At 46.7% G+C, this 15,302-nt stretch overlaps 1 protein-coding gene across 6 annotated transcripts in view; it reads right to left on the minus strand.

Annotated features, from left to right (window-relative positions):
- Positions 1 to 15,302, minus strand: part of LOC118398246 (zinc finger MYM-type protein 4-like) — a 46,812-nt gene that overhangs the window by 18,124 nt on the left and 13,386 nt on the right. For 5 of the 6 annotated variants that reach the window (XR_008071008.1, XR_008071009.1, XM_052470526.1 and 2 more), the window contains exons 10-21: positions 14,883 to 15,033; positions 14,659 to 14,774; positions 14,259 to 14,426; positions 13,896 to 14,046; positions 13,609 to 13,781; positions 8,462 to 8,612; positions 5,299 to 5,430; positions 4,096 to 4,133; positions 3,251 to 3,386; positions 1,837 to 1,949; positions 1,406 to 1,604; positions 986 to 1,045 (exon numbers count right to left, since the gene is read on the minus strand). Coding sequence is in view for 4 of the 6 variants with exons in the window: in XM_052470526.1 (XP_052326486.1) it covers positions 986 to 1,045; positions 1,406 to 1,604; positions 1,837 to 1,949; positions 3,251 to 3,386; positions 4,096 to 4,133; positions 5,299 to 5,430; positions 8,462 to 8,612; positions 13,609 to 13,781; positions 13,896 to 14,046; positions 14,259 to 14,426; positions 14,659 to 14,774; positions 14,883 to 15,033 (1,588 nt within the window). In the remaining 2 variants the exon portion in view is untranslated. The remainder of the gene's footprint in view (positions 1 to 985; positions 1,046 to 1,405; positions 1,605 to 1,836; positions 1,950 to 3,250; positions 3,387 to 4,095; positions 4,134 to 5,298; positions 5,431 to 8,461; positions 8,613 to 13,608; positions 13,782 to 13,895; positions 14,047 to 14,258; positions 14,427 to 14,658; positions 14,775 to 14,882; positions 15,034 to 15,302) is intronic. The other variant, XM_035793404.2, reaches the window with a different exon arrangement.

Genomic DNA, 15,302 nt, shown 5'->3' on the forward strand with positions numbered 1-15,302 from the left:
ATTGATCATCCTTGAGATGTTTCCACAACTTTGAGTTCACCTGTGGTAAATTCAATTGATTGGACATGATTTGGAAAGGCACACACCTATCTAGCTATATATGGTCCCACAGTTGACAGTGCATGTCAGAGCCAAAAGGTACAGATCTGGCACAGCCACTCCTCAGTAAAGGCACGACAGTCCGCTTGGAGTTTGCCAAAAGCCACCTAAAGGACTCTCAGACCATGAGAAACTAGATTCTCTTGTCTGATGAAACCAAGATTGAACTCTTTGGCCTGAAAGCCAAGCTTCATGTCTGGAGGAAAACAGGCACTGCTCATAACCTGGCCAATACCATCCCTACGATGAAGCATGGTGGTGGCAGCATCAGGCTGTGGGGATGTTTTTCAGCGGCAAGGACTGGGAGACTAGTCAGAATCGAGTGAGACCTGAAAATAGCTGCGCAGTGATACTCCCCACCCAACCTGACAGAGCTTGAGAGGCTCTTCAGAGAAGAATGGGGGAAAACTCCCCAAATACAGGTGTGCCAAGCTTGTCGCGTCATACCCAAGAAGACCCAAGGCTGTCATAGCTGCCAAAGGTGCTTCAACAAAGTACCGAGTATAGGGTCAGAATACTTACAAGTGATATAAAAAATTCTAAACACCCGTTTTTGCCTTGTCATTATGGGATATTGTGTGTAGATTGAGGGGAGGGGGGCAATTTAATATATTTTAGAATAAGGCTGTAACATAAAATGTGGAAAAAGTGAAGGGGTCTGAATACTTTCTGAATGCACTGTACACACAAGGTAAGTCCAATCTTAAACTGGGCTGTAAAATAAAGCCTTCCCTATCATCTCCCACGTCCCTCAGAGTTTGGTTGTTCTAGACAGTCCTTAAAGTCCCAGCCTGGACCACCCCTAGCTGTCCAATTGGCTCATTCATCCCCTCACCTCACCCCTAGGTGGTTGCTGCAAAGGTGAATATATCCTCAGTCAACTTACCTACAATAAGGGTTAAAAAAGAAGAATCTATAGTAGAGAGGCGAGGCAAACTTCTCATATCTGAAAAGGGGGAAAATAAGCTCAATGAACCAATACATTACCTGAAAAAAAAACGCGGAATTCATACCAATAGCTTTTTAGACTCTCGTTCAACTGTGAATTGCTTTTAAAAAGAGACTTGGTGGAAGCGCCAAGAAACCCCAGTTACAACACACATTCACCACTGTAGCTTGGCCTATGAAGCCATAGAGAAGGTCTCACAAGTTCCAACTGGCTCATGTTCATTAGGCCACGCAACAGACAGAAAATGTTGTGCAAGTCCATGTAATCTTTCCATGTCGCAGTCAGTTTTCTTCCATTTGGTGCATAATGAACATGACCCAGGTCTCATCCCAATCCCTGACTCCCGCCCCTGGTTACCATCTTGTACTGCTGGGGCTGGCCTTTCAGGGGGTCGCTGCGGGGACTTCTCCCTCCCCTCCTCGGCTACCATCTCGGCCATGAGGATGAGGTCTGCCTCAAACGGGTCAGAGGGGATCTTCTCCTTGATGTCCTGGATGGTCTCCACGATGCGCTCAGCGTTGTCCAGAGTCACCGGCAGGAACATGGGCACGGGCAGCTGGAAATGGGGCAGATAAAGGGTTAGATGTGGAGGCTATGAGGGCTGCAATTCTTTATTCATGTTGCGCTTCTGTTCTGCAAGAGCATGTATCAGCCAACCTCCAACTGCTATTCAATGTTAGTTGGTTTCAAATGAGTCCAGAGCACAAAGCTCTTGTTTGAGAGAATTTGAGGAGAAATCTGTGTACCAGACTGAGGTGAAGTCTAGGTAATGTTTGGTGTTAACATACCGGTATGGGGAGTCCAACAGGCTGGGGGGCGTACTGGGTGTACAGGTTCATGGGGACTGGAACATACACCGGTACTGGGACAGGCACTACGATCACCTTGGGGAAATTATCATCTGTGGACCAACAATGTCAAGGTAAATAGAAACACAAAATGTAGATGTGTGCGCCTTTTGAATATGTACACTACATAACCAAAAGCTATGTGGACACCTGCTCGTCAAACATCTCATTCCTAAATCATGGGCATTAACGTAGAGTTGGTCCCCCCTTAGCTGCAACAACAGCCTCCACTCCTCTGGGAAGGCTTTCCACGAGATGTAACATTGCTGCGGGGACTTGTATTAGTGGGGGTCGGGTACTGTTGGGCGATTAGTCCTGGCTCGCATTCGGCGTTCCAATTAATCCCAAAAGGTGTTCGATGGGGTTGAGGTCAGGGCTCTGTGCAGGCCAGTGAAGTTCTTCCACGCCGATCTCGACAAACCATTTCTGTATGGACCTCGCTTTGTGCACTGTGGCATTGTCATGCTGAAACAAGCCTTCCCCAAATTGTTGCCACAAAGACCGGAAGCACAGAATCGTCAAGAATGTCATTGTATGCTGTAGTGTTAAGATTTTCCTTCACTGGAACTAAAGGGGCCTAGCCAGAAACCATGAAAAACAACCCCAGACCATTATTCCTCTTCCACCATACCTTACAGTTGGCAATATGCATTCAGGCAGGTAGCGTTCTCCTGGCTTCTCCCAAACCCAGATTCGTTCCCGGACTGCCAGATGGTGAAGTGTGATTCATCACTCCAGAGAACGCGTTTCCACTGCTCCAGAGTCCATTGGCGGCGAGCTTTACACCACTCCGGCCGACGCTCGGCATTGCATAGTCATCTGCTCGGCCATGGAAACCCATTTCATGAAGCTCCCGACGAACAGTTCTTGTGCTGATGTCGCATCCAGAGGCAGTTTGGAACTCGGTTGTGAGTGTTGCAAGCGAGGACAGACCATTTTTACGCGCTTCAGCACTCCCGTTCTGTGAGCTTGTGGCCTACCACTTCGCGGCTGAGCCGTTGATGCTCTTAGATGTTTCAACTTCACAACAGCACTTACAGTTGACCGGGGCAGCTCTAGAAGGGCAGAACTTTTACGAACTGACTTGTTGGAAAGGTGCCACGTTGAAAGTCACTGAGCTCTTCAGTAAGGCCATTTTATTTGAATTATGTTTTTTATCCCCTAATTCACCATGTTTTCATTTTAAAGGGGGAGGAGCCTTAAAAGCCTGGTTTCTTTTCTTTTTTTTACCTCTCCTGCACATGTTATTTTTGATACCTTTTAAACCTTCATATTGTTTTGTATTTTCTTGAGTGCAAATATATTTAAAAAATAGTGCATGTGGTATATATGCTGTGTGTGTGTGGTGTTGTACCTGTCTGGCACCCTGAGGTGGTGAAGTTGGGTTTACACATGATGCCCTTGTTCTGGACCATAGGTTTACAGAGTAGTGCCTTGTTCTTCTGAACCTTGGGTGGAGGGGCCCGAGGGGCCTGAGTCTGTGTGCTGGCCTGCCACATAATGAAGAGACTGTTAGTAACCATGGGACAAACCTAATACCACTTGAAATTCACTTAGTTTCCAATTGACATAAACGCAGGACTTAGGCTGAGTTTACACAGTCAACCAAATTCTGATCTTTTGCCAGTGTAAACGCAGCCTAAGTGAAAATTCCACTTAAGTGCAAGTTCCAATTTGCCACCATGTGCATAACACAAACATACACTGGGTATACCAAACATTAGGAACACCTTCCTAATATTGAGTTGCACCCCCCCCACTTTCGCCCTCTGAACAGCCTCAATTCTTCAGGGCATGTACTCAAGGTGTCGAAAGCCTTCCACAGGGATACTGGCCCATGTTGAGTCCAATGCTTCCCAAGAGTGTGTCAAGTTTTCTGGACGTCCTTTGGGTGGTGGGCAGGTAGCCTAGCGGTTAGAGCGTTGGACTAGTAACCGAAAAGTTGCAAGATCGAATCCCCGAGCTGCCATGGTAAAACATTACGTTGTTCTGCCCCTGAACAAAGCAGTTAGCCCACTATTCCTAGGTTGTCATTGAAAATAAGAATTTGTTCTTAATGAACTTACCTAGTTACATAAAAGGTCAAATAAAAATTATAATTTTAAAAAATTATTGATACACACAGGAAACTGTGGAGCGTGAAGACCCCAGCAGTGTTGCAATTCTTGATGCAAAAAGAACACCTAATGCACAACTCACATTTCCAACATACTTCACATGTCTTCTTGGAACAGTCCCTGTAATGACGCAACAGAACAGGAGTTAGTTTTAAAAACACCACAGTCAGGCAGGCCTGCTAATGAGATCATTTATCAACCTAATTTCCTCTGTAATTAACCTGCACCTTAATGGGTGTCAAAAGGCTTTGCTATTAGCAACAACCCAACCCTATTCAATGACATTTACTGATGAATGAACACACTGGTTGAACACTCTCCAGTTAGACTTAATAGTGTACAACACCTTGTGTGTATACAGTAAATTGTATTTAACTGGTAACCGACTTTAACCGAGTCTGCGTGTGTATGTTTGAGTTTATTTAGATTTTTACAGGGACAGTGCACATTAATCAACGGTTTTAGCCAGCCGGGCTAATTTTCAACCGCAGTCCCTAGGCAGGTTATTAAAAACAATTACAATATAGACAATCATTGAGCAGTGAGCAGACACAGAGCAACATAGGAGAAGCAAGACGTAGCATACAGACAGGACAAAAAGCAGAAAGACAAAATTCATAAAAGCAACAAAGTGTTTCCACACCTCACAAGCTACAGACAACAGACAACATGGAAAGCAGCAATACACAGCTAGGGATTATGATCACAAATCTGATTGACCTTTAGCCATGTATTCATACATTTTGTGAAAGTGTGATATGTGGTGCAGTTATGTGTCTGATGGCAGTGTATTCCAGACATGGGAAGCTCTCACAGAGAAAGCAGATTTACTAAAGGTGCTTTTCCTTAAGGGAACTATACAGTCACCTCTCATGGCAGACCTTGTGGATCTGCTGCCATATGTTTGGGTTTGCTGTTTTAACAAACATACTGAGTGCTTTCTGAGGATGTAACAGTGATGATGGCTATTGGGCTTCCTATCAAGCACTTTGAGAGCCTGTTTGTAGACAGACTGAATAGGTTTTAATGTTGTACAGCAAGCTTGGGCCCAACTAGTCAAGCAGTATGTTAAGTGGGGGAGTATCATAGATTTGAAGTACAGTTTTGCTACCGCAGTAGTCAAACAATTTCGTATAAATCGGAAATGAGCTAGGTTGAATTTGGTGATCTGAATGACCTTTTTCACATGCTTTTTAAAAGAGAGGTTGGAATCAAGTATGTTGCCATGGTACTTAAAATCCGAAGCCACCTGGAGCTTCTCCCCTGACACAGACATCTGGTATACCTTGCAGAGCAGTGGTGTAGTTGGGCTGGCCAATGGGGGAGCTGGCTAGTGAGACTACGTTGGCGATGACGGGATCAGACACGCTCGTAGCAGTGGTAGTATTGGAGGGGGATTGAGCAATTGACATGGCCACTGGAAGGATGAGTGGAAGAGAAAAGAATGTTGCAGTTATTACACAATGCTTATGGAACGTGATTAAAATGGACTGTTTTTTTTTGTCAACGAGCTACACAAAAATACTAATTTCAAAATGGGAAGAAAAATATATTTTTTTCAATAACGAAAAACAAAAGTAACACTAATAAACCTTGATAGAAAAGGTATTCACCTCACAGAGTCAATACATGGTAGAAACACCTTTGACATTGATTACAGCTGTGATTCTTCTTGGGTAAGTCTCATAAGAGCCTTGCACACTTGTATTGTGGAATATTTGACCATTATTCTTTTCAAAATTATTCAAGCTTCTATCAAGCTTGGGGATCATGGCTATATGGCAATTGTCAAGTCTTTCCATACATTTTCAAGCAGATTTAAGTCAAAACTTTAACTTGGCCACTCAGGAACATTCACTGTCTTCTTGGTAAGCAACTCCAGTATATATATTTGGCTTTGTGTTGTAAGTTATTGTCCTGCTGGAAGGTTAATTCATCTCCCAGTGTCTGGTGTAAAGCAGATTATCCTCTAGGATTTTGCCTGTGCTTAGCTCCACCCAGTTTCTTTTCATCCTGTCAAGCATACCCATAACATGATGCAGCCACCACCATTCTTGAAAATAAGGAGGCAGTTACTCAATGATGTGTTGGATTTGCCCCCAACGATGCTTTGCATTTAGACTCTAAATTGAGCTGAGGTGTATCCTGTTCCATTGATCATCCTTGAGATGTTTCTACAACTTGACTGGAGTTCACCTGTGGTAAATTCAAATTGATTGAACATGATTTGGAAAGGCACACACCTATCTATATAAAGTTCCCACAGTTGACAGCGCATGTCAGAATAAAAACCAAGCCATGAGGTTGAAGAAATTGTCAGTAGAGCTCCGAGACAGGATTGTGTCGAGGGACAGATCTGGGGCAGGGTACCAAAAAAAGGTCCCCAAGACCACAGTGGTCTCCATCATTCTTAAATGGACGAATTTTGGAACCAAGCTGGCTGCCCAGCCAAACTGAACAATTGAGGGAGAAGGGCCTTGATCAGGGAGGTGACCAGGAACCCAATGGTCACTGAGAGTTCCAAAGTTCCTCTGTGGAGATGGGAGAATGGGAGGCCTTTATGGTAGAGTGGTCAGATGTAAGCCACTCCTCAGTAAAAAGGCACATGACAGCCCACTTGGAGTTAGCCAAAAGGCACCTAAAGGACTCAGACCATAAGAAACAAGATTCTCTGGTCTGATGAAACCAAGATTTAACTCTTTGGCCTGAATGCCAAGCGTCACGTCTGGAGGAAACCTGTCACCATACCTAAGGTGAAGCATGGTTGTGGCAGCATCATGCAGTGGGGATGTTTTTCAGCGGCAGGGACTGGGAGACTAGTCAGGATCGAGGGAAAGATGAACGGAGCAAAAAGTAGAGAGATCCTTGATGAAAACCTGCTCCAGAGCGCTCAAGACCTCAGACGGGGGCGAAGGTTCACCTTCCCAACAGGACAACGCCCTTAAGCACACAGCCAAGACAACACAGGAGTGGCTTAGGGACAAGTCCATGAATGTCCTTGAATGGCCCAGCCAGAGCCCGGACTTAAACATCTCTGGAGAGACCAGAAAATAGCTGTGCAGCGATGCTCCCCATCCAACCTGACAGAACTTGAGGATCTGCAGAGAAGAATGGGAGACACTACCCAAATACAAGTGTGCAAAGCTTGTAGCGTCATACCCAAGAAGACTTGAGGTTGTAATTGCTGCCAAAGGTGCTTCAACAAAATACTGAGTAAAGTCTGAATACTTACATAAATGTGATATTTCATTTTTCTTCCATTACAATTGTTAACATGTCTAAAAACCTGTTTTTGCTTTGTCATTATGGGGTATTGTGTTGATTGATTAAATTATTATTTTTCCCTCATCAATTTTAAAATAAGGCTGTAACGAAACAAAAAAAATTGGAAAAGGTCAAGGGGTCTGAATACTTTCCGAATGCACTGTATGTCTGTTTTGGGATATTTTTATTATTTTCACTGTCATTTAGGTCATTATTGTGGAGCCACTACAATGTTGTTGATTCATCCTCAGTTCACTCCCATCACAGCCAATGAACTCTGTAGCTGTTTAAAAAAAAATCCCCAATGGCCTCATCTCTAAGGAGTTTTATTTCCTGTCCAGCAGCTCAGAAGGACAGCTGCATCTTTGATGTGTCTAGGTGGTTTAATACATCATCAAACAGCATTATTAACTTGACCATGCTTAAAGATATATTCAATGTCTGATTTGTTATTGTTACCCATATACCAATCACTGCACTATTTTATGAGGCTTTTCGAAAAGCTCCCTAGTCTTTGTAGTTGTGCTTGAAATTCAATAGTTCACTGAGGGACCGTACGTATGTATGGGGGACAGAGGAAGTGGTAGTCACGTTCAAAAATCATGTCAACCCCTATTATTTCACACTGAGTGAATCCATATAGCTTATGTGAGTTGTTAAGCCAGATTTTTACTTCTGGTCAAATCTTACTTTACTTCTAATTTTACACTTGCAATAACAAAGGGGGTGAATACTTATACAATGACAATTTTAGTTATTACATTTTTATTAATTTGTAAAATAATCTCTCATTTTATTATCCACTTTGACATTAGAGTATTATTGTGTAGATCAATGACAAAAAAAATGACAATTAGAACTATTGGGTGGTGGACCATTCTTGATACACACGGGAAACTGTTGAGTGTGAAAACCCTGGCAGCGTTGCAGCTCTTGACACCTACCATACCCCAATCTTTTGTCTTGCACATTCACCCTCTGAATGGCACACATACACAAGGTCCCAATTGTTGCAATGCTTAAAACATCCTCCTTCAACCCATCTCCTCCCTTTCATCTACACTGGGGGACTCCGAGACTTTGTGTGTACCTCTCTTTTCAAATCACGAGCTGTAACAGGCAACACAAGGACATGTAGTATCCTATGATGAAACAGTACAATTGTGCTATATCCTAAGTCCTACCCTTTTGGCCCTGGGGCATGCCCTGGTTCTGGGTCTGCAGGCTGCAGAAGTCGAGCAGACACTGGAGGTTGCAGAAGTGCTTCACCTCGCCCAGCATCGGCAGGGTCTCAATCAGCTTCCCCTGGCGCTCGCACGCGTCACACTTGGCCACCTGAGGCAAAATTCAAGATGTAGAAAAGGCAGTTAGAGAGTAGCGCAAGAGTAAGAATTTCTTAAGAGTTAGCCAGGTGGGACATGCACATACCAGTACGTAAATGTTACCTCAAAGTATCAGCAAAGTCAGAGCTGGTCATTTAGGGGGATAACTTGAAGAGTCCAGAGGACAAAATTAGGAAGGTGATTTGGGATTATTTAAAAATAATCTGAAGAGGTTTTAGGGGTTTGATGGCACAAGCGGGGAGCCCAGCCAACAGAGAGTTGCAGTAGTCCAGACAGGAGATGGCCTAGGACCTGCGCTACTCCCTGTGTGAGGTAGGGTCGTACTCTATGGATGTTGTAGAGCATGAACGAGTCACTGCTTTGATGTTTGCAGGTAAAGACACCAGGTGTTTTTCCTCAATAGGCATACTGCTGTGATCCACACTCGTGCTCCGAGTGAATTCTCTCGAGTACCTTCTTGTGAGGACGAGAGTGTGGAGAACGCATAAAACAATACATTTGAGAAGCACTCTCACTCCCCCTACTGTATTACCTCACTCTTCACCTCCCCATTCACTGAACCGTTTTCCAAGATATACACAAAACAAACGTTTTACTTAATTATCAGCTAGATATATGAATCGTAATAACCAAGCTAACCAGCTAGTCAAACAGGCAAAAATGACCTAAAACGAATTTTATGCAAGGTAGATGTACCTTTTTCGTGGGTAGCAATTCTAGCCCTATTGACTTACCCATTCACTGAACCATCTCTCAGCCAGGACAACAATGGCGGTAGAAACTAAACAAGAAACACAAAGCAACTGTTTTACTTCATAATTATCTGCTATCTATATGTGAATCGTAATAATGCACACCAGTAGTGAGAGTACGTGGTGCAGACAGATCCTCTCCATGTCACCTGGCAGGAGCGGTCTGCCAGGTAGGATGCAATCCAAGAGTGTGCAGAGCCTGAGACACCCAGCCCTGAGAGGGTGGAGAAGATCTGATGGAGCCTGAGAGGCCCAGCCCTGAGAGGGTAGAGAAGATCTGATGGAGCCTGAGACACCCAGCCCTGAGAGGGTAGAGAAGATCTGATAGAGCCTGAGAGGCCCAGCCCTGAGAGGGTAGAGAAGATCTGATGGAGCCTGAGACACCCAGCCCTGAGAGGGTAGAGAAGATCTGATGGAGCCTGAGACACCCAGCCCTGAGAGGGTAGAGAAGATCTGATAGAGCCTGAGACACCCAGCCCTGAGAGGGTAGAGAAGATCTGATGGAGCCTGAGACACCCAGCCCTGAGAGGGTAGAGAAGATCTGATGGAGCCTGAGACACCCAGCCCTGAGAGGGTGGAGAAGATCTGATGGAGCCTGAGACACCCAGCCCTGAGAGGGTAGAGAAGATCTGATGGAGCCTGAGACACCCAGCCCTGAGAGGGTGGAGAAGATCTGATGGAGCCTGAGACACCCAGCCCTGAGAGGGTGGAGAAGATCTGATGGAGCCTGAGACACCCAGCCCTGAGAGGGTAGAGAAGATCTGATAGAGCCTGAGAGGCCCAGCCCTGAGAGGGTAGAGAAGATCTGATGGAGCCTGAGGCGCCCAGCCCTGAGAGGGTGGAGAAGATCTGATGGAGCCTGAGACACCCAGCCCTGAGAGGGTGGAGAAGATCTGATGGAGCCTGAGAAGCCCAGCCCTGAGAGGGTAGAGAAGATCTGATAGAGCCTGAGAGGCCCAGCCCTGAGAGGGTAGAGAAGATCTGATGGAGCCTGAGACACCCAGCCCTGAGAGGGTAGAGAAGATCTGATAGAGCCTGAGACACCCAGCCCTGAGATGGTAGAGAAGATCTGATAGAGCCTGAGAGGCCCAGCCCTGAGAGGGTAGAGAAGATCTGATAGACCCTGAGGCGCCCAGCCCTGAGAGGGTGGAGAAGATCTGATAGAGCCTGAGACGCCCAGCCCTGAGAGGGTGGAGAAGATCTGATAGAGCCTGAGACGCCCAGCCCTGAGAGGGTGGAGAAGATCTGATAGAGCCTGAGACGCCCAGCCGTGAGAGGGTGGAGAAGATCTGATAGAGCCTGAGACACCAAGCCCTGAGAGGGTGGAGAAGATCTGATAGAGCCTGAGACACCCAGCACTGAAAGGGTGGAGAGGAGGATCTGATGGAGCCTGAGATGACCAAACCCTGAGAGGGTGGAGAGGAGGATCTGATGGAGCCTGAGATGACCAAACCCTGAGAGGGTGGAGAGGAGGATCTGATGGAGCCTGAGATGACCAAACCCTGAGAGGGTGGAGAGGAGGATCTGATGGTTCATGGTGTTGAAGGCATTGGATAGATCTAGGAGGATGAGAACAGAGGAGAGAGAGTCAGCTTTGGCAGTGCAGAGAGCCTCCGTGACACAGGGAAAAGCAGTCTCGGTTGAGTGACCAGTCTTGAAGCCTGACTGGTTAGGCTCAAGAAAGTCATTCTGAGAGAGATAATGAGATAGTTGGTCAGAGAGAGCACGCTCAACTGTTTTGGAAAGAAAATGAGGGATACCGGTCTGCAGTTCTTGACGTCAGAGTCAACAAGCTTTTGCTTTTTGAGGAGGGGAGTGAATCGGGCCATTCTGATGGGACGCAGCCAATGATCAGGAATGAGTTCATAAGGGAAGAGAGCAATGGGAAGTCTCCAGAGATGGTCTGGAGAAGGGTATGTGGTCGAGCAGGCAGGCAGGGCGGCCGGACCTCAATAGTTGCAGGGCGTATAGGCTGAGTGAATGAAGAGCAGATGTCTTCAGCTTTCGTTTCGTCAGCAGAGAGGGACGAGGGAGGGGGTGGAGGATTAAGGAGGAAAATAAGTTTCCTACAGGTAAGGGACAGAAACGTGACATTTAAAGTGACAGAAAGTGGCTTTAGCAGTGGATACAGAGGAAGAGAAGGTAAAGAGGAGGGAGTGAAAGGATGATAGGCCGTCCACAAGTGTAGCCTCCATTTTTCGCTCAGCTGCCCGCATCCCTGTTCTTTCCACTGGGATTCTCTGCCTCTAACCCTATTACAGGGGCTGAGTCACTGGCTTACTGGGGCTCTCTCATGCCGTCCCTGCAGGGGGTGCGTCACCTGAGTGGGTTGATTCACTGTTGTGGTCATCCTGTCTGGGTTGGCGCCGCACCGCGCCCCCCAACCCCCCACTTGGGCTGTGCCGTGGCGGAGATCTTTGTGGGCTATACTAAGCCTTGTCTCAGGATGGTAAGTTGGTGGTTGAAGATATCCCTCTAGTGGTGTGGGGGCTGTGCTTTGGCAAAGTGGGTGGGGTTATATCCTTCCTGTTTGGCCCTGTCCGGGGGTGTCCTCGGGTGGGGCCACAGTGTCTCCTGTCTCAGCCTCCAGTATTTATACTGCAGTAGTTTGTGTCGGGGGGCTAGGGTCAGTTTGTTATATCTGGAGTACTTCTCCTGTCCTAATTCGGTGTCCTGTGTGAATCTAAGTGTGCGTTCTCTAATTCTCTCCTTCTTTCTTTCTCTCTCTCGGAGGACCTGAGCCCTAGGACCATGCCCCAGGACTACCTAACATGATGACTCCTTGCTGTCCCCAGTCCACCTGGCCATGCTGCTGCTCCAGTTTCAACTGTTCTGCCTTACTATTATTCGACCATGCTGGTCATTTATTTGAACATCTTGGCCATGTTCTGTTATAATCTCCACCCGGCACAGCCAGAAGAGGACGGGCCACCCCACATATGCTCTCTCTAATTCTCTCTCTTTCTTTCTCTCTCTCGGAGGACCTGAGCCCTAGGACCGTGCCCCCGGACTACCTGACATGATGACTCCTTGCTGTCCCCGGTCCACTTGACTGTGCTGCTGCTCCAGTTTCAACTGTTCTGCCTTGTTATTATTCTACCACGCTGGTCATTTATGAACATTTGAACATCTTGGCCATGTTCTGTTATAATCTCCACCCGGCACAGCCAGAAGAGGACTGGCCACCCCACATAGCCTGGTTCCTCTCTAGATTTTGGCCTTTCTAGGGAGTTTTTCCTAGCCACCGTGCTTCTACACCTGCATTGCTTGCTGTTTGGGGTTTTAGGCTGGGTTTCTGTACAGCACTTTGAGATATCAGCTGATGTACGAAGGGCTATATAAATACATTTGACTTGATTTGATTTGTAAGATCGCAATGAGTCACTCAGCCATGGAGGCCCGTGCCGGCCGGGAGGAAAGGTGAGGGAGAAGAGAGAAAATCTCCCCCATGGAGACATTAGCAGCCCTGTGCCACCACCGCAACGAACAGATGCTCTCGGGCTTGTGAGGGGAAAGCTGGAGTAGCAAGTGTTCCATGTCTCCATCAGGGACAAAAAGTCAAAGGACTTAAGGGTAGCATGGGCTGAGATGAACTCTGCATTGGTCCAAACACGGCCAGAGACCAGGAATTCCACATAAGTTGTGTGCGTACTGTAAACTAAATTAGAAGGGTTGCATCCAAGGGGTGGGGAGCGTCTGTAAAGCCTACAAGCGAGAGGAGCAAATGGGTACAGAAATCACACACACAGATGCCAAAGAGCAAAATGAGATCTGAAAATAACTAGGTAAGATATTTAAGTGAGAGAGTGGTGTGGAGCTTTCCTCTCTTTCCATCCTTGAATAACTCGACAGAACAAAAGAACCGTCTTTGTTTCGGCGGCAGTCTTAAGTTCTGCGACGAGACTGCTGCTGACATGGATGCCTGAAGCACTTACACTAATTGCCCTGCCAACAGCGATTCCAACTGCCACATTGGATATACAATTTGGAAAGTTCAATTCATTCACTCATGTGGTTTCTTATCCCCAACTTCTTCCTTCCACCTGCACAAATAGAGAGAACAAGTCTCCAAGTTTTCAGACAAGTCTACAAAAGTTTTGTATTGGAGTCATTTCAGATCCATTCAAACTGAAAGAACAAGGGGATTAGACACCAACAGAAGACTGCTCCTCAGCATTGAGCCTCATTGAACCCTAGGTGTTTTGTTCAGTTCTTTAGCGTGGTTCCTTCCTATACCTGACAAAAGAGCAGGGTGTAGTGGGACTTGCACTCATCCGAGCAGAACTCCTCCACCTTGCCTCCGTACTGGCCCGTGACGGCCTCCTGCGCGGTAGAGGCGCAGTAGGCACAGGTTCTGCAGTGTTTCCCCCAGCGCTTGGTCAGATCGTGCTTGTAGAGCAGCTTACAGCCTGGATATGGCGGAGAGAAGAGGGCGAGAGACAGGGAAATGTGTCTTTAAACACCAAGGCGCGAACTCCTGGAAGTAGCAGGCCTATTAAAACATGTCCAGTCTCCATCCTCACCTTCACTGCAGAAGGTGTAGTCCCTATTGTTGATTCTCTTGACCTCCTTGGCTGGCTTCTCAATCTTGCAGTACTCGCAGCGCGCCATCTCATAGTTGAACTTTCTGTACTCCTCGGAGCAATTTACCGAACAGAGGAATACCATCTTATCCTGTAGGGTTGCAGACATACATTCAATCAACTCTACAGCAGCATTAACAGAGGCTGTCGACATAGAGGAGGGCGTGTGTTTGTGAGAGGGCGAGGGAGTGTGTTTGTGAGAGGGCGAGAGAGTTCAACAAAATGGAAGATGGAAAAGCAAAGAGACGAGAGAAAGAGAAATGAGGGAGATAGAGAGAGAGATATTAAATACAGTATAGGTACCTTGAACTGAATGAGCTCGGGCTTGGAGGAGAATAGGTGGTGGCACTGGAAGCAGGGCAGTTTGGTCCCTTGGGATCCCCTGTCCCTGGTCTGGCCCGGTGCCGCGGTGGTCCCTGTCCCGGGGGTCACGTTCATCTGGCTCTGGGAGTTGCTCTTATTGAACTGATCCTACAGGCCACAGAAATATTATAACATTGTAGTGTCAGTGCAGGACAGGAAACAGTACTTTGTACAGCGTACATGGCTATGTTTTAGAAACAAAAGCGTAAAATATCAAAAGCAAGCGCTATTAGAGCCTCAATTAAGATCATTGAAGGTCAGTAAGTTGCCGTCCTTGAAATGTTTCTACTCTAATTAACGTTTCAACTGAGCTAATTCATCAACCCAGAGGTGGTGTTACCTGAAAGGTGACGACACAGTTCATGGTGCAGAAGTTCCGGATGGAGCCGTCCGACATGGCCAGGTGGAAGGAGGGCACCGTCTTCTGACCACAGGTGTTGCACTCTACCTGAGCACCTAGGTCGACACGAAAGGAGGAGAGGGAGTGTTATGAATGTATATGCATACGAGTGAGCGAGCGAGAGCAAGGTGTACATGTTGCCGAGGTGGTTAGCCTAGCTATACCTGAGGAGCTGACGGTCTGTACTTTGTGGGCTGTAACACAGCCAGTAGAGCAGAACATCTCCAGCTTGCCATCAGAGTCGGCGCTGTCGACCATCTCCACTGGTGCGCGGAACTTGCGGCACATAGTACATGCCACAGACTTCTTAGCTTTCTGAAACACCAGACCGACCACAGAGGAAGAGAGAGTGAGTGCTTTTGCTTGCTTTAACTTACAGGTAGATGGTTTTTATGTACTGGAGAAGATCCAAGGTCCCTCCCTAGGACCTCCACCTCCGAAGAGCTTTGAGAGGAATTGACAAAACAAGGGTGGTCGGAAGCAAGGATTTGACAAATCGTAACGTTTTTAGAAAACAGCCCAAGTTACAGTCCACAGGCCAACGGCTTCTTCTGACTGCGTGACCTGCATCTCAGGGATCAGAT

Source organism: Oncorhynchus keta, chromosome 19 (assembly GCF_023373465.1).
Source record: "Oncorhynchus keta strain PuntledgeMale-10-30-2019 chromosome 19, Oket_V2, whole genome shotgun sequence".
NCBI lineage: Eukaryota > Metazoa > Chordata > Actinopteri > Salmoniformes > Salmonidae > Oncorhynchus > Oncorhynchus keta.